The sequence below is a fragment of the Rattus norvegicus genome, chromosome 10 (assembly GCF_036323735.1).
Source record: "Rattus norvegicus strain BN/NHsdMcwi chromosome 10, GRCr8, whole genome shotgun sequence".
In the NCBI taxonomy this organism is placed as follows: domain Eukaryota; kingdom Metazoa; phylum Chordata; class Mammalia; order Rodentia; family Muridae; genus Rattus; species Rattus norvegicus.
Window position 1 is genome coordinate 92,695,342 of NC_086028.1, and position 22,995 is coordinate 92,718,336.

General features: G+C 46.9%; 1 protein-coding gene across 3 annotated transcripts in view; it reads right to left on the bottom strand.

Annotated features, from left to right (window-relative positions):
• Positions 1–22,995, bottom strand: part of Pitpnc1 (phosphatidylinositol transfer protein, cytoplasmic 1) — a 265,357-nt gene that overhangs the window by 32,082 nt on the left and 210,280 nt on the right. For all 3 annotated transcript variants that reach the window (XM_039087430.2, NM_001427418.1, NM_001427419.1), the window contains exon 6: positions 12,747–12,842. In XM_039087430.2, coding sequence (XP_038943358.1) covers positions 12,747–12,842 — 96 coding nt within the window. The remainder of the gene's footprint in view (positions 1–12,746; positions 12,843–22,995) is intronic.

The window sequence follows — 22,995 nt, forward strand, 5'->3', positions numbered from 1 at the left end:
CTTAATTTTCCAGCCTCCATAATTAAGAAACCATTATTGTTTCAAAGCCACTCCGTCTATAGTTTTCTGTTACAGTAGTCTGAGTGGAGAAAGATACAATCCTTATCACAGGAGGTCAGGACATTTCACCTGAAATCCTGGTATAGTCACTTAAAGGAGATCCACAAGGTGGGATGGTGTTCATAACTGTCCTGTGGTGTCACCACCAGGCTACGGGTGTCAATTGCTGCTTTCAGAACGGAACACAGAAAGTGACGGATACTTGCCAACACCAGACTCACACAGACATGAAGCCCAAATAGCCAATGAGACAGGCTATCATGTGGTTTGCTCAGCTCTCGTCAAGCTCTGAAAGGCAGGCAGCTGCTGGCCCACCTGACCGTTTGTAACCCAGTAGTCAACTGTGCAGGAAACAAACTCAACAGGAGCATGGCCACTCAACAGGATGGAAGTTTCCTCTGGGGAGGGACAGGCCGGCTGAGCATCCCTGCTTTCTGGAAGCTGGTACCTATCTGGGTCTATACTTCAAGAGAAGGTTGTAGTTTTGTTTTGTTTTGTTTTAGACAGGGTTTCACTATGTGGCATTGGCTGTCTCTATGTAGACCAGGCTGGCCCGAAACTCAGAAGAGATCTGATTGTCTTTACCTCCTGAGTGCTGGGATAGGTTATGCCATCATGCCTAACCTCCAAGAGGACTGACAGTTATTACTAGAACACAAATTATTATTAGTGAGACACATGGTCGAGGTCACATAATAGTGTTCAGTGCCCACACTGAATAGACAATAGATAGCCACTTTCTCTATGGGCTGTTTGTTGAATGGCCTTTACCTGAGAACATCACTCAGGAGCCACCCAGAGATTTCACTTCCCTTGGCACTCACTGAACAGATACCTCTGGACACAGGATGGGTTCATGTTGAACACCCCCAAAAAAGTGACTTATAGGTATGTTTGGGTATGATGAAAGTAATACTTAGATACCTGCTGTTTGTCCTTCCTGGAACTTGTCAATTCCGGGCTGGGGGAGCTCTTCTCCTAGATGGGGCACTTGGGTGTTTTGTGTTCTGTTATTGCAATAATGAAGGACCAGACCTAGGGCCCAGATGACAGGAATTTGCTTAGTGTGATGCAGATGTCTAAAATGAGCAAGGTGTCATGCCTGCCGCTTTCTCCCTCCTCAGCATTTAGGGATTTGCTTGCCATCTTTGACATTCCTTGGCTTATAAGGCATGGCTCGGGAGTGATCATAGGCAATGTTCTCCTGTGGGGACACACCATCTTCCTTCTGTGCTGTTCTGTCTCTGTGTCCTCATATAAAGTCATACGGGCTCAAGGCTGACCCTAAGGACTCTAACTAACCCACCCATGACTTCTCCAGTTTCAGTTCACATACATAAATGCTACAAGGGAGACTTTGAGAGTTTATTACTCATGGTGACAGGGTGTCTCTTTATGTAGCCCTGGCTGTCCTGGAACTTACTATGTAGACCAGGGTGTCCTGAACTCGCAAAGATCTACTGGCCTCAGCCTCCCAACTGCATTATTGCACTGGCTTTAGACCTTTTCAGATGGGCACCATTAACCCCATACCAAGGAGGAATGTAATTGTTTCTCTTGTCATGTGACACAGTATCTATTTATTAGAAACAGCTTAAGGGAGGGAAGTTTTATTTTAGCTCACAGTTCAGACCGTCTCCATTCATCAAGATGGGAGCGGATACGTGGTGGGTGGCTCCTCCCAGATCGGCCAATCAAGAGGCAGAGAAAGTAGGCCAGACCCAGAAGTGGATATAACTCCACCCACTAGCGGTCTACTTTAATAGGTGAAGCCTCCATGTCTGTAAGGTTCCACAACCTCCTGCTGAACCCTGCCACCAGCTGAGCCGGTGGGCAACAGCTCATATTCAAACCAGACTGGAGAGATTAGTCAGTTATCCAAATTTCTAAGGTCTCTTCTACCACTCACCCACTTGATCTCGGACCTTCCAAATGCCACTCTACCTACAGGTGGCTCCTCTGGGTGATCCGGAAACTCTGCAAGCAGAAGTCTTGCCTGGAGGTATGCACTGAGTAACTCTAGCCCAGCAGTTGGCCTAGAGATGGCTGAGACTGTGTTCTTCTGACCAGGGCCTTCTCCATTTGTCCATGGTGAAATCTTTGGCTCTGGACTCTGCTGGTGTTCTCCGGGCCAGGCAGATGGTAGATTGAATGTTTGCTGTTAAAGCCCATCTATATAGAGCTGACCTGGTGCCAAGACTATTTCCCGAGGACTTGGCTCTCCAGTCCTTCCCCTTGGCACACCTGTAGATTAGGTCAGCAATACCTGGGGGCATTAGCATCTCACACCAGGACAAGCCTACAGAGGCAATGCTGAGGAATTAGGTAGACCGTGGGAAACTGTTCCCGAGTGGCTTTATCAAGCCCACATCTGGAAAGTGCAAAGAGAAGCCCACAGGAGATCTTGGCCCAGCTGCAGGAGAAACTCACATCTGGGAAGTAATACTATTAGCCACATTAGCTGAGATATAAAGTCTCCATGATTAATTACACCTCCAGTCAGAATCACAAAGGACAATAGCCAACAGGGGCTTGCCCTGCTTAATTGAAATGATAAGTTTTTTTGGGTTGGGGATTTAGCTCAGTGGTAGAGCGCTTGCCTAGGAAGCGCAAGGCCCTGGGTTCGGTCCCCAGCTCCGAAAAAAAGAACCAAGAAGAAAAAAAAAAAAAAAAAGAAATGATAAGTTTTTGATAGATGTTAAATATAAAAAGGCTGAATGAGAACCCCAGCTGGGAATTGCTATATTATATAATGATAATACTTAGCCCCAAAGCAGAGAGGAAGTAATGGGATACAAATTCCATGCTAGACTTTTTCCTCTCTACTTGCTGGAACTTTCCTCCAAGGTCACTCGAGGGTGATGGCTAATAGTGATTACCTTGACAGGCTCTCGATCACCTTGGAGGTGAATCTCTGGGCCTGTGTGTATGTGTAAGGAATTCTCTAGGGTAGGTTAATAGCGGTGGGAAGATCTCTTCTTCTAACTGCTGGATTGCACAAAAAGGAGAAGGCAGGGAGAGTACCGGCATCTGTCCTTCTCTTCCCAACTGCGGGATGCCACGTGACCAGCTGCTTCCTGGGCCTGCCACCATGTTTTCCCTGCGAGGTTGGAGGGAAGCTTTGTCTCCCACAGTTGTCTTTTCCAGCAGGGTCTTGCTGTGCAGTCCACACTGGTCTGGGACCTGTGATCCTCCTGCCTCAGCCTCTAGAATGCTGGGATCATTTTCCACCCATGGACGGGCCATTTCAAAGGGAAGAAAATTAGCCCAAATTTTAGTACAGGGTTTCTTGAACTTAAAATCCTACAAGAGGTACATGAACGCATTTTGGAGAATATATTCCTAAAGGAGGGCATGCTAAGCGATCCTATTTGTGTGAGATGTCCACGTCAAGGTACTTGACAGAGACGGACTGTAGATCAGAGGGTTCCCAGAAATGGAGTAGAGGTGGGAGATTGTAGTGACAGCTTCATAGATCCGTGAATATATTTTTAAAAGATCTATTTATTTATTATATACACAGTGTTCTGCATATATACATCAGAAGAGGGCATCAGATCCTACTATAGATGGTTGTGAGCCACCATATGGTTGCTGGGAATTGAACTCAGGACCTCTGGAAGAGCAGTCAGTGCTCTCAACCTCTGAGCCATCTCTCTAGCTCCCGTCAATATATTTAAAATTACATTTGGGGTTGGGGATTTAGCTCAGTGGTAGAGTGCTTGCCTAGCAACCGCAAGGCCCTGGGTTCGGTCCCCAGCTCCGAAAAAAAGAAAAAAAATTACATTTTAAAAAAGCCAGATGTGGGGTTGGGGATTTGGCTCAGTGGTAGAGTGCTTGCCTAGCAAGCACAAGGCCCTGGGTTCAGTTCCCAGCTCCGAAAAAAAGAAAAAAAATTACATTTTAAAAAAGCCAGATGTGGGGTTGGGGATTTGGCTCAGTGGTAGAGCGCTTGCCTAGCAAGCACAAGGCCCTGGGTTCAGTTCCCAGCTCCGAAAAAAAGAAAAAAAAATTACATTTTATCTGTCTGTCTGTCTGTCTGTCTATCTGTTTATCTAGCTATCTATTGTGTGTGTATGTAGAGTGTGTGTGTGTGTGTGTGTGTGTGTGTGTACACATGTACACATGAGCCATGGTGTAAGCGTGGAAACCAGAGGACAATTTGCAGGAAGTGATTCTATTTTTCCATCAGTGCGGGCCCCAGGGATCAAACTCAGAACATCAGGCCTCGTAGCAAGCACCTTTACCTACTGAGCCATCTCCCTGGCTAAATGTATGACTCAAGCAGTCTCCTCAAAATGAGTGAATCCTCGGGTCCGAGATCTGTAGTTCACAAAATCGGGAGCTCTTGAGCATACGTACTTGAGTGCTAAGTGACGACCTGACTTAAAAGGTCAGCTGCCATAAGTCAGTTTACAAAAAAAAAAAAAAAAAAAAAAAAGAGAAGAACAAGCCGAAGTGGAAGTCGTGGCTGGAAGGGTCAATTCTTGCTTTGTTAGCAGTTAGCACCCAAAGTGCTATTTTTAAGGCCTTTGCTCTCGGCACCAGAATGTACCGCAAACACAGCGATTTATGCTGTTCCCCTGCAAAGCGACTCGGTTAGAACAAGTTGTCTCTTAAGTTCTGTCTGGCACATAGAAAGCTAGAGGACAAAAGTCCTCGTGGTGGGGGTGTCTCAGATGCGCTCTACACCTGTCCCAGTTAAAATTTAGGGCTAGAAACATTCAAGACTCACCATGCTGAGAAGAGTGTGAGAATGGGGATTTTGGATAACACCAGGAAAGAATTTAATGCTCCACGAAGTCCACTACTGATGATTTCTATGGGCCAGGGAAAAGGCCAGGAAAAAATAAAACTAAAAGGGCCACTTTAGTGGCTGGGAGGAGTGGGGCTCAGAAAAGAGCCAACAATGGAAGAAAGGGAAAACAGCAAAGGAACCATGGGGTAAAGATAGATTCCAGAGGGCTGGAGAGATGGCTCAGCGGTTAAGAGCGCTGACTGCTCCCCCCCCCCCCCCAGAGATCCTGAGTTCAAATCCCAGCAAATACATGGTGACTCACAACCATCTGTAATGGAATCTGATGCCCTCTTCTGGTGTGTGTGAAGACAGTGTACTCAAATACATTAGGTAAATAAATCATTAAAAAAAAGAGATCGATTCCAGAGCCGGTGCCAAGCATGTCATATATACAATTTCATTTAATCCTTGGGACGTCATAATGAAAACGGGATTGGATCCTTGTTTGTGGTTCCTGGGATTGTACTCCTAAACACTCCCTCATCTGTGTTAATGAGGTGGATTGAGTTGGAGCCCTTCTATAAAATAAGGCTGGTTGTCAGAGCAACAAAGTGACAGAACATCTCAGCCACTGGTCTCTGGGAAAGAGGAGTTTGGAGAGCCAGATCTTTAAAAACTTTGAAACTATAAGCCTGGCGGTCAAGAGGGAACCCAAGGTTGCTTTTGTCAGGTGTGTTGTTACAACAAGACAAGTGGCACAGGTATTCTCCTCTGGAAGGAGAATAGGCAAGCTTTGGGGATTATATCGCTATCCTCCTCCCAGATGAAATATCAGTAAAATGCTTTAAAAATTTGAATATAGTAAGCAGAGAGGTCCTAAGCCTTGGATTGCTTCCTTGCCCATCAACCATGTGTAAAGCAGCACAAACCCTTCACCAGATTCTAGCCATATACTCTTGGGCATCCTGGTCTTTAGAACTGTAACCAAACTACTTCTTCCTCTTCTTTTTTGAAAATATTATTTATTTAATGTATATGAGTACACTGTAGCTGTCTTCAGACACACCAAAGAGGACATCAGATCCCATTACAGATGGTTGTGAGCCACCATGTGGTTGCTGGAATTTGAACTCAGGACCTCTGGAAGAGCAGTCCGTGCTCTTAACCACTGAGTCATCTCTCCAGCCCCAGTCCAAAACTTCCATTGTTTATAAATTAACTGCGCTGTGGTCCTCTGCTATAGCATAAGAAAATGAAGTAAGGTAGGCACCACCCTGAGACCCGAAGGAACAGATTGCCAAAACTTGGCATAACGTTGAATTTAAGTTCTAAGGTTTCTTAGAGATGCTGAATCAGACACGCGGCATTTGGAATGAGGTTAAACCAGAAGAGAAGAAAGAACATATTTTTTGGTAACTCTTTGCAGCGCAAATGGCTTTAGTTTCCGAAGCATCTTGATGAGGCTGCAGAGGGTTTTGAGAATCTAGGAACTGGGGCTGTCATCAGAATCACACTTCTGCCTCTCTCCCCTACTCACACTGCAGACTGAAAAGCAATATGCACACAAACAAACTTCCAGAATGCCACTAGTGGATGTCAGCCACCTGCCGGAGGCACATGCTTGCCTTGAGGCCCAGGCCCTGCAACTCTCATGCAGATCAATAGGGTGAAAGCAGAAGGAACCCCTTCTCCAATGCTGTGATGGTTAGTTTCCTTCATTTTTTTAGAGATTTATCTTTCATTATTTTTCTTTGTGTGTATGCTAGGAATGGAATGTGGGTCCTCTGGAAGAGCAGTAGAATTTTAACTGCCAAGCCATCTCTCCAGCCTCATTAGTTTTATGGTTCACCTGACACAACCTAGAATCAGATACGAAGAGAGTCTCAATGGAAGAACTGTCCAGATCCGGTTGGCCTGGGATCACGCCAACTCTGGGTGGTGTCATCCCCTAGACTGCAGGAAAAAGCAAGCACTTCAGTCTGCATGCATCTGTCTCTCTCTCTCCTCTCCACTGCAGATCTTCTAGGACAACTGCTTCAAGTTTCCGCCACTGGGATTGCTCAAGCACAAAACCTCTTTCTCCTCTAAGTTCCTTTTGGGATACTTTTATCGCAGATACAGAAACCAAACCAGGATAAACGTTTACTATATGCCAAGGACCAAGGTTGCTGTCTTGCCTTGGTAGCATCTCATTTCATTTCTCTGTTCACGCCTCGGAAGGGAAGACAGACACAGGATGATGAAGTGTGGTGGGCGTGGCCATCCTGGTGTCCTCATAGAGCCAGGCCCTCTTCAGGTGAGAACAGAAAATGTGAGCTCTAGATTATCTTTGGCACGGATCCCTCTACAACAAGCTGAACTCTACAAGACTAGTCTGCCCCGATTGCCTGCCTCTTCCCTCCCTCCCTCCCCACTTTCTTCCTACAAACTCATGTCTAGAGGTGACCACTAAGAACTGCCTTTCTTCCCTTCTGTCCCTCCCTCCTCTCCTTCCTTTCTTCCCTTCCTCTCTCTTCTCACTTTTTTTCTATACTAGGGATGGAACCAGGGTCTCTGCACACACCACACATGACAAATGCTATGTTACGGGGACACACACAGCCCCATCATAGACTCTAACGGCATTAGCATTACCCAGACCCTGGTGATGGCACAGCTCCGGGTCCAGCAGTCCAGCAGCTGCTGGGGACCCTTCAGTATCTCTCCCTTGCTGACTTCCTATGCCTGGGTCCCAAGATTCTCACAGGGGACCCCTGCGGCCATGGACGCATCTCTCTTTCCCCACATTGAGCAAAGTGTGACCCCTATTATTACCCAGGAGTCACCGGGAACCCAGTCATTCAGTCAGAAACAGATTGGGGGAGGGGCAACCACCACCACCACCACAACACAATAACAAATTAACTTAACTACTTATCCCACCACGGGGCAGCCGTTCCAGTGTGGCCCTTTGACGGTAACTGAGTCTCTCAAATACTCTTAAAACCACCGAGATGCAGACCCAGTCGAAGATATTTTAGTTTGAGAGAGCGGAGAGGTTCAGAAGGGTGCAGCTAAGGACGGCAGTATTCACTCATCTGGAGTCTCTGTCCCCTTTCGGGGGGCCTGTCCTTAGCGTTTAATCTCTCACCCCTGACAGTCACTGGAAAAGTTAGACATCTCTCTTTGTTCTCTGCTCTCTCCCTTAAGAGTGGAGTCAACAGACGTTTTAGATTTGCTGTGAATGATGAACCAGCTGTCAAGGATGCTTTGCCAGGGAGACTATAATCCAGGGACCTGGAGAGCAAGTTTTAAGAGTCACCTCAGTCCAAGGAGAAAGTCCTAAATCACATTGCATCTAAAGATCCTTTCTGCTCCAGCACATGCTCCACTGTACGTGAAGGGCACACACTGCCAGGACAGCCTCGTGGGACTAATTTTATTTATTTGTGCATGTGTGTGTGTGTGTGCGCGCATGTGCGTGCAAGACCACATTCACCTTACATGGGTGCCAGGAACGGATTTCAGGTGTTCTACGAGAATGGCAAATGCTCTTACGGCTGAGCCCCGTGTGACCCTTCTTGCTTGCTATTCAAGTTCAAAATCCAAACCTGCCCACTAAGATGACTAAGCTCTACGATCAGATGTATACTTTTACACTCGCTAGGATGACAGGAAGAGAAATATCCTTCATACGCCAACAAGAAAGCCAAGATCAAAAGGCAGCGGGGAGTTGGAGGGACGCTCGGAGGTCAAGAGCCCTCCATACTCTTGCAGAGGAACCGAGTTTAGTTCCCGGCATCCATACGGCAGCTCACAACCATCTGAAATGCCAGTTCTAGAGGATCCAGTGTACATTGTGGTCTGTACATAAACACAGGCAAAACACACATACATATAAAATAAGTCTAGAAACAAAACCACAAAGCCGCCAACAAGCAAACAAAACCCAAACCATCACACTACCACCAACAAAACAACAGTCCTTCCCCCTCTTTCTCTTTCTCCCTTCCTCCCTCCCTCCCTTCTTTTTTGAGACAGGGTTTCTCTATGTAGACCAGGCTGGCCTTGAACTCACAGAGATCTGCCTGACCCTGCCTCCTGAGTGCTGGGATTAAAAGGTAAGCCACTGTGCCCAGCACGCCCTCCACTTTCTTGACTAGGGAACTCCATTTATTCCTTTCCTCCCCTGCTTAGTCTTGGAAGCGCATCTGAAATTTAAAAGACACACTTTCCTACACACGGCTAGCTTGCATCTCTGGCCAGGTACAGTTGGAATTGGTTAGAGCTACAGGGGCAGCCCTGAGAAGGCCAATAAACATACTATTTTCTCTGTGTACAGTCATCACGGAAGCCAAGGTTAGGAAGCAACACACTGAATGATCAGGCAGGAGAACCAGACGCACCCCTGGTCAACACCATCTGCATTGTCTGGGGTCTCTACACTTGTCTTTGAGGCTGCCCAGGGTGGACCGGTTCTGCAGGGTGGGAGTGAGGATGGTTCTCATTTCCCCTGGAACTGCCACCTCAGCTCTACAGATAGGTCTCTTGGCCCGTGCCCTCTGCACAGTCCCTTTTCCCTTCACTGGGATCTTCACCTTGAAATCTTGGCTGAGCATCAGAGGGTGGGGATGGAAATCTTGGCAGAAGCGAGAAGCTGCGTATCAGCCTCATAGTGAGGGCAGACTGTGTAGAGCTCATTCTCACCCTCTCTGCTATTTTGCTGGCACTGATGGACCTGGGCATGTGACTTGGCACCAAGAGCTTTCTGAATTCCATGGACAGCCAGGACACTGTGTCTGTGTTGCTTAGTGTAGGTGCTCTCCTTGATCCCCCAAATTGTGTGTGTGTGTGTGTGTGTATGTGTGTATGTGTGTGTATGTATGTGTGTATGTATATGTGTATGTGTGTGTATGTATGTGTGTATGTGTGTGTATGTATGTGTGTGTATGTATGTGTGTATGTATATGTGTATGTGTGTGTATGTATGTGTGTATGTATATGTGTATGTGTGTGTATGTGTGTGTATGTGTGTGTATGTATATGTGTATGTGTGTGTATGTGTGTGTATGTGTGTATGTGTGTATATGTGTGTGTATGTGTGTGTGTGTATGTGTGTATATGTGTGTGTATGTGTATGTGTGTGTATGTGTATGTGTGTATATGTGTGTGTATGTGTATGTATGTATATGTGTGTATGTATGTATATGTGTATGTGTGTGTATGTATATGTGTATGTGTGTGTATGTGTGTATATATGCGTGTATATATATATGTGTACATACACACACCCACGTATACACATACCCAGGTGGAGGCTAGTTGTCCACACTGGGTGTCCTCTTTGACACCTTACTGAACGTGGTGCTCACTGATCATCTCTACTGGTGTTCTGGGGCCTTACCTACTTCCTAAGGCGTGGGAAAGAAGCATTTTACCAAGAAGCCATCTCTCTGCTCCAGTTAAAAAGATCCCACAACAGCCCTGCTTTCCAGACCCGCTAGTTGACATAAGAGCGAAACTTGAGGGGCTGGAAGGATAGTCCAATGGTTATGGGCATTTGTGCTCAGCCCTCACTCCAGGCAGCTCATAGCTGTATATGCAAGTCCAGCTTTAAGAGATCTGACACTTCCTTCTGGCCATCTAAGGTGTCTGTGTGCTCGAGTGCACACACACACACACACACACACACACACACACACACACACAGAGAGAGAGAGAGAGAGAGAGAGAGAGAAACACATGAATAAAAACTAAAAAGTTATAAAAGGATGAAACTGGGTCTAAGAGGTTTGGGGAGCTGCTGCTCAGGCTGTGGATTTGAGTAGGAAACAGGAACCCTGCAGGATGAGAATCAAGCGGATCCTTAGGCCAGGTCATCAGCTGATCCTGAGTCCCTCCAAAACCCAGTTAGTGGTGGCAAGAGGTCTGTCAGGCAGGAGCCAGCCAGTGGAAAATTCCCAGCTCTGGTCACCTTAATGGGTGGCATTCCCTGTTGTGTGGCTCAGAGGCTTCCAGGGGGAAGTGGGAAAAGTGACAGAAAGCTTCAGTCCCCTCCTTTGGCCTGTGACAGTGTGTGGGACAATAGACTGGTAGAAAGGCATGCCTCCAAAAAACATGGTCTGGATTTATCAGCATGGGGTGGGGGATATACCCTGTGAAAAGGCTCCCCAATTCCCCAACAACTACAGATCTCCCCACCCCTATTACCAGCTTCTGCCCATGGTGTCTTGGCTTATGATGATTCAAGGATTGATTGCAGAGCTGCAAGAGTAAGCCCGTAAGTCTCACACTAAGAGGAAAAATATCTCTGATTCACAACTGGTAGTTTAATGGCGACAGATCCATTCTCTTCCATGGCACTTGCTAGGAAATTACGACTACTGGAAAGAAAAACAAAGCCCTCAGCCTTCCCTCATTCTTTTGACAACTGTTGGGAGAGCATCTGTGCGGAGCCGCTGTGAAAGTAGCTGGTGAGATCCGAGAATGGAGAAGCCTTAGCTTTCGTCTCTGAGCACTCAGCTTGAGTGAAGGTATGAGCTAGCATAAGCCGGTGTGACCTAAAACAATCAGCAGAACTCGGCGAGATCTCCAGCCTTTAATGAGGTAGGCCGGCATCTGCTAAAACCAAGTAAGGCTTTCCCAACCAAACAAATTCCCAAATAGGCAGATAAAGATCTAAACCACAGGGCAGTCCAGTTTGTAACAGACAAGAACTCACATTGAAATTTCTTTATGTACTTGTGTGTGTGTGTGCGCGTGCGTGTCTGTGTGTGTGTGTGTGTGTGTGTGTGTGTGTGTGTGTGTTAGAGGACAACTTGTGAGGGTCTGTCTGTACTCCTACTACCATGTGGGGTCTTAGGCCTTGAACTCAGGGCCTCGGGGCTTGGCTGCAATCACCTTTAACTGCACAACCATCTCAGTGGCCTGGAGTTTTACTTTTGAAGGGTTTATGCATGGTATCTTCCATCAGCTCGAATGAGTGTGAGAGAAGAGCGTCAAGGTCCACGTGTTAGAGCTCAAGGACAAATCTGGGCCCCGTTAATCACACCGCGATTGGCTGCCTGTAGCTGAACAACAAAAATAGCCCCGCATTGGTAGTCATCCCAGGGCTGGGACACTCACTGTTCACAAGCGGGCCACTCAAGTTCCATCAGCAGCCATTAATAAGAGACTAACGGGATATAAATAATGACTGGCATCAACAGTGACACAAAGGATAAGCGGCGAGGCAGAGGGTGGACTGAGAGGGGACAAGCCGGAGGGGAAGATGGTCTCCTTCATGCATTCCCAGCCAAGAAAAGCTGCCCTCGGGAAGGTGCCTGCTATTTTAGGAGGACGGTTTCTGGGCCAGCACAAACCATCAAAGTTTGGAGGCTTGATTGAGGATTTCCTTTATGTTAAAACCAAAGACAGAAATGTAGCGCTGTCTGCGTCCTCACACAGACAGGCATTCAGAGAGGCCAATGTGATGAATGCTTAGCCCCAGGAACCCTGATGTCACGGGGCATGGGGGGCGGGGCGGGGCGGGGCGGATCCAGTTGGGAGGATAAGGAAGAACAAGTACAAACAGAGGGCGGCTTGGGGACTCCATTTTGAACTGGCCTTAAAGAACCCAGAGATGGAGAGAAGGTTTGGTGGTTAAGATCATTGGCCGATCTTCCAGAGGAATCGGGATCTGGGTTCAATTCCCAGTAGCCCTGTGGCAGCTCGCAATCATCCCTAATGGGTCCAGGGGGATCTGGTGCCCTCTTTAGGCCTCTGCAGGCACTGCGCGCATCTGGTGTACAGAAAACATCCGCATCCATTTTTAAAGAAAATTAATGTTAACTAGTGAGATGGTGAGACCAAACCAAATGAACATAAAAGTCACATGAAGTGTCCTAGGAAAGGAAGTGCTTCGTCAATCACAGTGGAATGAACGAACGAACGAACGAATGAACGAATTGCTTCAATTATGACTACTTACCTCAGACTCTTTGTAGTAGCGTTCTGGAATTTCGTCACAGGCGATATCGATGAAGCATACTTCTCTCTCGAGGTCTTTGGCTTCACTGTCAAAAATCTGAAAGGACAGAGCAGCACATCCAAGATTAGCAGATGAAATCTTGCTGAGCGCCGGTAGTTAGGATATCCGTGCCTAGGGCAGCAGGCACCTGACAGGGCACCTTCCCATGGCGCTACCCACACCCGCTGGCTTTGCCTGCCGCAGAATGTGCGAGAACCTTGACAGGCTCTTTCTTATTCCTCACTTAGGTTGTGTGGTATCAGAGGCAGGTGTAGGATCTGTCATCGCACGCTGAGGGGAAGATGAAGAAGTGGGCTGTTTTTAGAAGTTCAAGAAAGAGGAAACAAATCTTTTCCAAAAAGCTCTTCCAAAAATTGGAGACTGCTGGGTTTTGGCAGCTCATCTGGGCAGAGGCTGGGAGGGTCTGGGGAGAGCTGAGACAAAAAAAAAAAAAAAAAAAAAAAAAAGCAGAGACACAGCCCAAGATTAGAGGAGAAGGGTACAAGGGCCTTTTCGTTAATTAAAAAAAAAAAAAGGTTATTGCATTTATGTGTGTGTGTGTGGTGTGTATGTGCGGTGTGTGTGTGCGGTGTGTGTGTGCGTATGTGGTGTGTGTGTGTGTGTGTGTGTGCGTATGAGAGATGGAGGTCAGAGGACAAGCTGCTTAAGTTGGCTCTTTCCACCATGTGGGTCCTGGGGATCTAACTCAAGTTGCCAGGTATGGATGGCAACAGATGCCTTTATCCACTGAGCCATCTCGCCAGCCCCTCATTAACTTTTATGTGTATATTATTCACAAATAATTCACTCTCATGGCAGGAGACAGAGACAAGCAAAGAGAAAATAAACCACAAGCCCTTTCTTTTGCCTAAGTTTAAACATTTTCTTCTCATATTTATCTCCTCTCTTCTCCTCTCCTCTCCCCTCCCCCTCTCTTTGAGACAGGGTCTTTCCACATAGTCCTGGCTGTCCCAGAACTCACTATGTAGACCAGGCTAGGCTTGAACTCCCAGAGATTCATCTCCCTCTGCCTCATGAGTGCCGGAACTGAAGGGTTACACCACCACCGCCAGGGATTTTTTTTTGCCCGAGCTGCCAAATACGACCTTGAGCTGCTGATCCTCTTGCCTCCACCTCCCCCAAACAGAGACGGCAGACCTCCATCTGCCGGCCTGGTCTGCTGAGATACTTAAGACTGAGCCCAGGGCTCGGTATGGTAAGCAAGCCCTCTACCAATGGGGCCACATCCCAACTCTTAAGTTCATGATAACGTAAGAGTGTGATTTCATTGGTATGTAAACAGGGTGGGTTCTTTAGGTTTAGAACTTTTTTAAAAAAAATATTTATTTATTTATTTATTTATTATATGTGAGTACACTGTAGCTGTCTTCAGACACACCAGAAGAGGGCATCAGATCTTGTTACAGATGGTTGTGAGCCAGCATGTGGTTGCTGGGATTTGAACTCAGGACCTCTAGAAGAGCAGTCAGTGCTCCTAACCACTGAGCCATCTCTCCAGCCCTAGATCTAGAACTTTATCAATCACTATACGCACCCCATATTTTAGTCTGAAGCGATGAGGTAGCCTCTAAGGATACTGAGCAGATTAGGTTTAGAAAGTCACGCTATCCTTGGAAGAAGTCTCTGGACCCTGTCTCATTCCACTACCAGGGATCCCCATCACACTCTTCCACAGATGATGGGGCATTGTAGAAAAATGTTAACCATTTAACATTTAAGATGGCGGACACCTACCAACACTGTCTTGATGCACAGTGGCTGCCTATTAACCCACCCTTCTGAGGGGCAGTGCCCAAGGGCTGTTCACCTGAGTCAGGTGAGCATTTCTAGCTTAGTGGCCATCCTGGAAACTCTGCCAAGGCTGCTGTTTACTCTATCGTCTGTCTTCTCCTCCGTCCTATGTTTTGGTGTGTATGTGCAAGCGCCATACATGACGTGTGCAAGCCAGAGTTTCTCTTTCACTCGCTACCTATTTTCTCACTGACTCTGAAGCTCAGTGGAGCTTAATCAGGACAGGAAGGCCAGTGAGCTGCTGGGACCCTCCTGCATCTTGTCTCCCACCACTTCATGCCACCATGCACAGCTTCTTATGTTGGTACGGGGATCGGTCAGCACGTTACCCAATGAGCCACCTCTCAGTCCTCCAACTCTCTACTCTTCTTATCTGTCCTAAATTCTAAAATTAGATGGACAAATGTCTTCAGACTGGTTAGGGATGATGAACCTTCCATCTGCCCTGAGATGTCTGTGGCACATTCCTCAAAGGCATAGAAGGCTTGGCTTTTTGATGAACCCAGTTTCCTCCCACGGCCTGTTTCAGTCCAGTGCTTCCGGGCACTCCGACTGCCTGGGATAGACAGGTGGATTGCCTGGAAATGAAGCAGACAGAGGGCGAAACCATTGAGCCTGTGTGGAGAAGTCGGTTGTGAAATGAGGGATCGTGGGAGTCAGAGTCTCAGTCTCTTAAGTGAAGGCCAAGAGGAGAAGGAAGACAAAACAGAATGCCTGAGGGAATGGGGCTTTCTAGACAGAAAATTACGAAAGAAACACAGGGGATTGACATTCGTTGGTGTAGTCTATGGGGTTTAAAGAAGGGGAGTAGGCAGGGGTTAAGAGGGTCATTGGCAAGCTGTGTGGCTTTAACTCAGGTAATTAGTTATGTGTGTATGTGTCTGTATGTGCATGTCTGTGCCTGTGTGTGTGTGTGTAGGGGTTGGGTAGAAAAGGAAGGGAGAGAGTATGTACCAGAAATTAATCAGGTGTTTTCTGTCATTATCAACTTTCTGATTGTCTTTTTAAAGATTAGTTAATTATTATGTATGTGCGAGTTGTGAGGGCACGCAGATGCTTTGGAGGATGTCAGGGATCCTGGAGCGAGTCTGGTGGCCTATAAGCTCTGGTGGCCTATAAGCTCTGGCGGTCCTCCTGTCTCCACGCCCCGAGCACAGCTGGAGTTACAGGAGTGCATGACTATGCTTCTGTAATTACTTGGATGCTGGGATTTGAACTAAAGCCCTCATGTTTGAATAGCAGGTGCTTTAACCTGTTGAACCCCTCCCTAGACCCCCAACTTTCTCTTTTGAGACAGGGTCTCTCACTGAACCTGGATCTTATTCATTTAGCTATCGGCTGCCCGGTGGGCTACAGGGACCCTCTTTTCTCTGCCAGGTCACCCAAATATTGGGATTACAAATGCATGCCACCACACCTGGGGGTGCTGGGGATGTGAAGGCATCTTCTTGCTTGTAAGGAAAGTACTTTACTGACTCAACCATTTCCCCAACTGTAATTAGAATATATATATATATATATATATATACATATATATATATATATAAAATCACTCACGTTGCATTACTGCTTCTCTCTTAGGTTAGGACGGTATGAGCATTTCCCCTCTTGAGCCAAGTACTACTCAAGCCCTGTCAATAGAGGGCGCTATGGAGATGCTACTGGGGAAAGGGTTGGTCTCTCTCAGGCTTGGATTCTGGAGGGCGTGTGTTCAGTCTGTGGGAAAGGATGTTGTTCTGCCCTGCTGCGTGCCTGGAGGGCAGTTACTCAATGACCTTGCAGTCCTGGCAGCGGGCCCAGGAACCACTTGGCTCTGGCCCTCCTGATGCAGGCACCCTGTGCGTTTTAGCCTTGCACTGGTAGTGCGTAGTGCGCGCCAACTTCCTTGGCACACCTGGCCTGTAACCTCACCTTGCCTGTGTCCCAGGAGACTTTCTGTTGTTCAATGACTGGCACCCAACTGCGGTTAAGAGAGTGTAAGGAACTCCTTTGCTACCCTGCTGGTGACAGCCACACCTTCTCCAGAGATGTCAGCAAATGACACCTTAGCCATAGAGAAAGGCTTTTAAAGTTTGCCCTTCCTTGGGCATTCGGCTTCAGCTCTATAGTAACCTCTACGTCCTCGTCCCATCTTGGTAGTTGCTTCCACCAGACATTAATAACTCCTGATATTACACTCCTTCTGTTCAAATAACTGTGATTTCTGCCTTCTGCTAGGGCCCCAGCTGATACTCATTGCATGCAGGTGCTGGGACCAGCTTGGAGAAATAACAGGGATGGTGAGAGCTGGAGTCCTGCCCTGGAAAAGTTACCAAGGCTATTTCTGAACTAAAAGGCAGAATAAAGAACGTGCTATAGAAGAAGGAAATGAACACACTGCAAACCTAGGGAGAGGAGGCGTGAATAAAACTCTATTATATATTCCCAATTTTCAGATGAGGAAAATTGAGGTTCAAAACCATAAGGTCAGTCAGTCAGTCAGCAACAAAGTTCAGAGTGGAGGGCCTGGCTCCCGGCTCTCCAACTAGGTTCCCCATGATTGAAGACTTGTTTTTCATAGCCCTCCTGAGAAGACCATCACCAGCACAAAGTACTTCCTGCTTCCTTCTAGGAAGATTACCCTGGAGTCTGACTACTCATAAAATGTATGTTCTGGTCACCACCGAGCGTGCCCTTAAGACTTGGTGTTCACTAATCCCTGGTTCAGTAGCTCAGGTGTTCTATTAGGAGCAAACTTTGTACACTCACCGGTCTCTTTTGATAACAAGAGGCTTAATTTGTGCCAAAGCCCCTGAAATACCAAGCGTGCGGAAGTCCGCTTGACTACGGCTCTGCAGTCAATACTTCTGGGTGGGTTTCTAGTGCCTGAACTCAGGATCACATAAGGGCAACATTTTGAGGTGTGAGACATTAGAGAGACCAGTATGCTCTAGTGTTCAAGGTTTTAGGAGAAGCCTCTATGTTTTCAGTAAGTCTAAAGAAGGAGTCAGAGAACAGATAAGGAAGATATCTATCTATCCAGTGCTGACCTCTGACCTCCACGTGCATGTGCACACATGTGCATTAGCACCTGCACGCATGTCTATACACACATTAACATGTATGTACACACACACACACACATGCACGCACGAACTCACACACGGACACACGCGCACATGCATACACACACTTTTGGGAATGTACACTTTGAGAATTTGTCTTAAAGTGAGTCACTTAAATTAAGCTGAAAAGATTTAGATACAAAGATTCTTAACAATGGGATGACAAGGGAGAGAAATCAGAAACTGGGGGAAGGAGATTTGCATATTTCACTGTGGGATCATGGCCACGGCAGTGAGGATGGATCTGCGTGATCAGCTCCTTTCTGTCACACGGACTGGGGAGCGCGCTCTGGCTTCCTTTCCATTGCTGTGTGTCTGTAAATAGAATGTGTCCTATTCCCAGCCGTCTGGACTTCTCCCGGAAAAGGATCATCTTCCTAGACTTTTGTATTATTTTGTCTCATTTCCAAATTTTATAATTTTTTTGGGGGGAGGGGAGTGGGATTTGCAGCCTATTGGAAATGGTTTGGAAATCCAGATGCATGGATTCTGGGTTCCATTCTTGGTATTAGCAACTTCTGTGGTTTAAGGTTCAAACTCAGGGTGTGTGTGTGTGTGTGTGTGTGTGTGTGTGTGTGTGTGTGTAGGGCGTACCTTTATGTTAGCATGTGTGAGAGACACTGGGTTTAATTCCCACTCCCCAAAGGAGACGCGTTTCTAAGCTTAGATGAGAGCTCTTTGTACTGCCACGCAATCTCTCTGTAAACATGAAAGAATTCTAAAAAACAAATTGTATATTATTATCATTATTATTTAAACTGAGGGTGTAAGTAGAAAGGGGGGGCACAGGTATCCTTTAATACCAAACCTCAAAGAAGATGCTTCAGTTCCTCACATAAACGGCACAGCGTCTACCTAACGCTACATCTTTTCCCCAAGCAAACCATTCCCACGTGCTTTTGGTTTGTTTGGCTTTCTCTGTAGTGTGTTGGTTGAGGCTATGTGCAGAGGCAGGACAGAGATGGCCGATGGGTAGGGATTTTGAGAAAAACCTACCAGTCGTCTCATTTTATGCTTCAGATACAATTGAAAGGACAAGGCGACCCAGCCAAGCCACTGTTCCCTTCTACTAGATTTTCAGCATCTGGGATGTGATTAATTAAGACATACCAAGGAAGGGCAGCGAGGAGGGGCGCTGAAAGCAGAAGGCTGTTTTACTGCTGCCTCGTTGCGCCTGTCCTCGCCTTACTCCTGTCAATGGGATGAAATATCCTGATGATAAGCAACTTCGGGGAGAGAGGGGTTTATTTTAGCTCATAATTCCAATTTACAGTCCATCTCTGCAATTTATAACCCGGTACTGCGGAGAAGTCACGGTGCCAGGAGCCCGAGGCAGCTCGTCATATCACCGCCGCGGTCAGGGGCAGAGGGAACGCATGCGTGCTTCGCGCTCAGCGAGCCTTCCCTGCTCTCTTTGCTCTGGGGCCCCAAACCAGGACACGGCGCTGCCCACTTTCAAGCTGGGTCTTTCCACATTTGTTAAGACCATCACGATAATCCCCCGCATACCTGTTCACAGGTCAATATGATCTAGGCAATCCTTCGGTAGGTGGGTAAATGTTTATACCCCTACTAGGTACGTTTCACAGTGGGCCCCTCAGAGGTGGAAGATAAGGTCTTACGGGACTTGGCATTTTGTGAAGACTAGATTTAAAACAAGATTTAGCCAAACAACACACTAGATCACATGATCCATACGCTATCAAAACGCCAAACCTCAAAGATGCTTCAGCTCCTCTCATACAGGATTCGGCATCTTCATAAATCCACCTCTTTTCACAAAGTGAATCGTTCTTTCTGTTTGGTTGGTTTTTTGCTCTTTCAAGGCAAGGTTTCTCCATGCAGCCCTGGTTGTCCTGGAACTCACTCTGGAAAACGGGCTGGCCTTGAATTCAAAGAGGTCTGCCTCTGCCTCTGGAACGCTGGGATTAAAGGTGTGTACCACCACCACCCAGAAACTGCTAGTCTTTGAAATGCCCAACACAATGCATTTGTACAGCTTTTAAAACATTATTTTGTAAATTATTTTAAAAGTGTCAATATGTAAATTAGTGCAGGTGCCCGGATACATGCATGAAGGTCAGAGGAAAAGTGTGTGTGTGTGGGGGGGGGCTAGTGCTGGCCTTCCAATCCTTTTTATCATTTATATTATGTATAATGTATAATATAATATATTATGTATAATTAATATATAATATATATTATATGTAATATATATTATATATTTTACTTCTTCACTTTACATCCCACTTACTTTCCCGTCTCCTGGTCACCTCCTACCACAATCCTTCCCCCCACCTCCTTCTCCTCCTTCTCTGAGCAGGTGGAGGCCCCCTGGGTATCCCCCTACCCTGATACAGCAAATTTCTTTAGGGTTAGGCACATCCTCTCCCACTGAGGCCAGGCAAGGCAACCGAGCTAGAAGAACATGTCCCACGGATAGGCAGTCCCTTTTGGGATAGCCCATTCCCATTGCTCCGGACCCACAAGAAGACCAAGCCACACTTCTACCGATATGTGGGGAGGTGTAGGTCCAGCCTGTGTATGCTTCTTGGTTGGTGGTTCACACTCTGAGAACCCCAACAGTTCAGGTTTATTGACTCTGTTGGTCTCCCTGTGGAGTTACTACCCGCTTGGGGGCTGCAATCCTTCCTCCTCTTCTTCCTTAAGAGTCCCCGGGCTCCATCCACTGTTCGACTGTGGGCGTCTGCATGTGTCTGAGTCAGCAGCTGGATGGAGCCTCTCCGAGGACAGCCATGCTAGACTCCTGTCTGCCAGCATAACTGAGTATCATTAATAGTGTCTGGGACTGGTGCCCACCCATGGGATGGGTCTCACTACCACCACCACCACCACACCCTCCCCTTTTTAAAAATGATGTTTCTGTGCTGTGTCTATGTGAGAGTACGTGCATGTGAGTGCAGCTGAGGTCAGAAGGGGGCTTCACATGACCAAGAGCTAGGGTTACAGGTGGCCGAGCCTCCAACGCGGTTGCTCAAACTAAGACCAAGAGTTTGATTGATTTTGTGACAGGAGGAAAAGAAGAAGCCTATCCCACAGTGAGCTGCACCATGTGGCCCTGAGACCCCAGGGTCTAACCCACAATCTCTACGGTGGGGTGCCTACAGGACTGACTGCTGGTGCTGGCGGCCCTGGTGGGCAGAATGGGCCCCAGACTCACTCTGGAGTCGACCTTGGTCTTGGAGCGGAATCAGAGCCCCATCTGGCCGTGCAGTGAGAGGCAAGCTGCTTTCATTTAATCCCCATCAAACGTTCCATTCGCCCCAGGCTTTAGGGGTATTACGGCTGGGTGGATTGACTGGAATGCTGGGTAAACAGCAGCCTCTCTCTGGAGAGGGCTCTGGTGGACAGCATCATTAGACTTTTGGTCAGGCAAAAGGGAAGAGTTTTCCAACGCCAGCAAAGAGGGGTAAAGCAACCTGAAGGCCAGGGGTTCAATTCCCCACCCCCCTGGCACCCCCCTTCGGCCCCAGATGCTCTGAAGGAACGCTGTTCCTGGAAAGTGGTGAGCCTACACGGCCTGCCAAGCCGGATGTCTTTGCTGTCCTTATGCTGTGCTTGGCTTCAGGGACAACTTGACTCCCTTTCATGGCATTAGGTTTGAGGGACCGTTCTACTTGTGTTGTTGTTTTTCTAAATGCATGAACTCATGGAACCCAGGTTGTCTTTGGAATTACTAGGCACGTGGTTGAGGACAGCCTTGAATTCCTGATCCTCCCAAGAGCTGCCGCTGCAAGCTTACACCATGATGCCTGGTTTGTGTAGGGACTGGGATAGAACTCAGCCCATAATGTGTCTAGACAAGCACTGGCACACCAGGCTACATGCCCAGCCCTTTGTTACATTTTAAATGTTTACTGCTCCGTTTTTCTCTCCAGATCACATAAATCTTTTACTTCCACTAACTTTTACATTGTTACTTTAAAAATGTTTACTATACATTATATACAAATATATAGTATATATGTATGAACCCATGCTGTGAAAATGTTTTACTACTGGGCTCACACCCAGCGTGATTTTCCTTTTCCTTTTGTTTTTTAATTGGATATTTTTATTTACATTTCAAATGTTATCCCTTTTCTGGTTTCTCATCCATAAAACCCCTATCCTACCCTTCCCCCCAGTGTGATTTTCTAAAAAAAAATAATTTTAATTGAAAATTTATGAAGCCCAGCACACACACACACACACACACACACACACACACACACACACACACACAAATGTGTAATTACATTTGGGAAGTGACCTAATCATTGTCTTAAATATCTATCATCTTTCTCTCTCTCTCTCTCTCTCTCTCTCTCTCTCTCTCTCTCTCTCTCTCTCTAATTTGCTTAATTTTTTTCACGTGCATTGGTGTCCGATTCCCTGGAACTTGAATCACAGACAGTTGCGAGCTGCCATGTGGGTGCTGGGAATTGAACCCGAGTCCTTCAGAAGAGCAGCCCGTGATCTTAAACACACTGAGCCATCGCTCTAGCTCCCTGGCTTGATTCTGATATTAGTCGTTGAAGAACCATTTTCTGTATCACTTTTAACTAGCTAAAATAGAACTCTCTGCCAAGATGGATTTCGAGATGGAGCTTAGGAGAAATTTGGCAGAGGAGCTGCTGAGGAAATCCAGAACCTTGTACGTTACCAGGCAAGCACTCTGTCACCGAAAGACACCACAGCCTTGATGCTAATTCCCCTCCCTACCCCAAGACAGAATCCTCTTAACAGTTTAACTGGGCCCTGAATTCATGAGCCTCCCGACACTGCCTCTTAAGTATGGGAATTATGGGTATGTACTGCCACAGTCTGATTCTCAGTCTGAGGACAAGGAGACACACAGTGGGGTCTGGAATTGTTGAGCCTGACCCTTTCCTGGGAGAGACCACACACCTTCCAGTCTGTACCCTTCCAATAAAAAGTAAAAGTATTTTACTTTTTAAAAGTATTTCTGAACTCTCTCTCTCTCTCTCTCTCTCTCTCTCTCTCTCTCTCTCTCTCTCTCTCAGAAAACTAGTCAAGCACGAGGAAAAGATTAGCAGGCATCCTAAAGCCCTTCAGTTTGTTGAGTACAGCACAAATGAAAATTTAGAAATTGGCTAGCATACATGAGGTCCTCAGTTCTACCTCTGTAAACCAAGCACCATGGTCCAATCCTGTGATACCAGCACTGGGAGCTACGGTCAGAAGATTGGAAGTTCCAGATCATTCTCTGCTAAGAGCACTGACTGCTCTGCCAGAGGTCCTGAGTTCAAACCCCAGCAACCACAGGATGG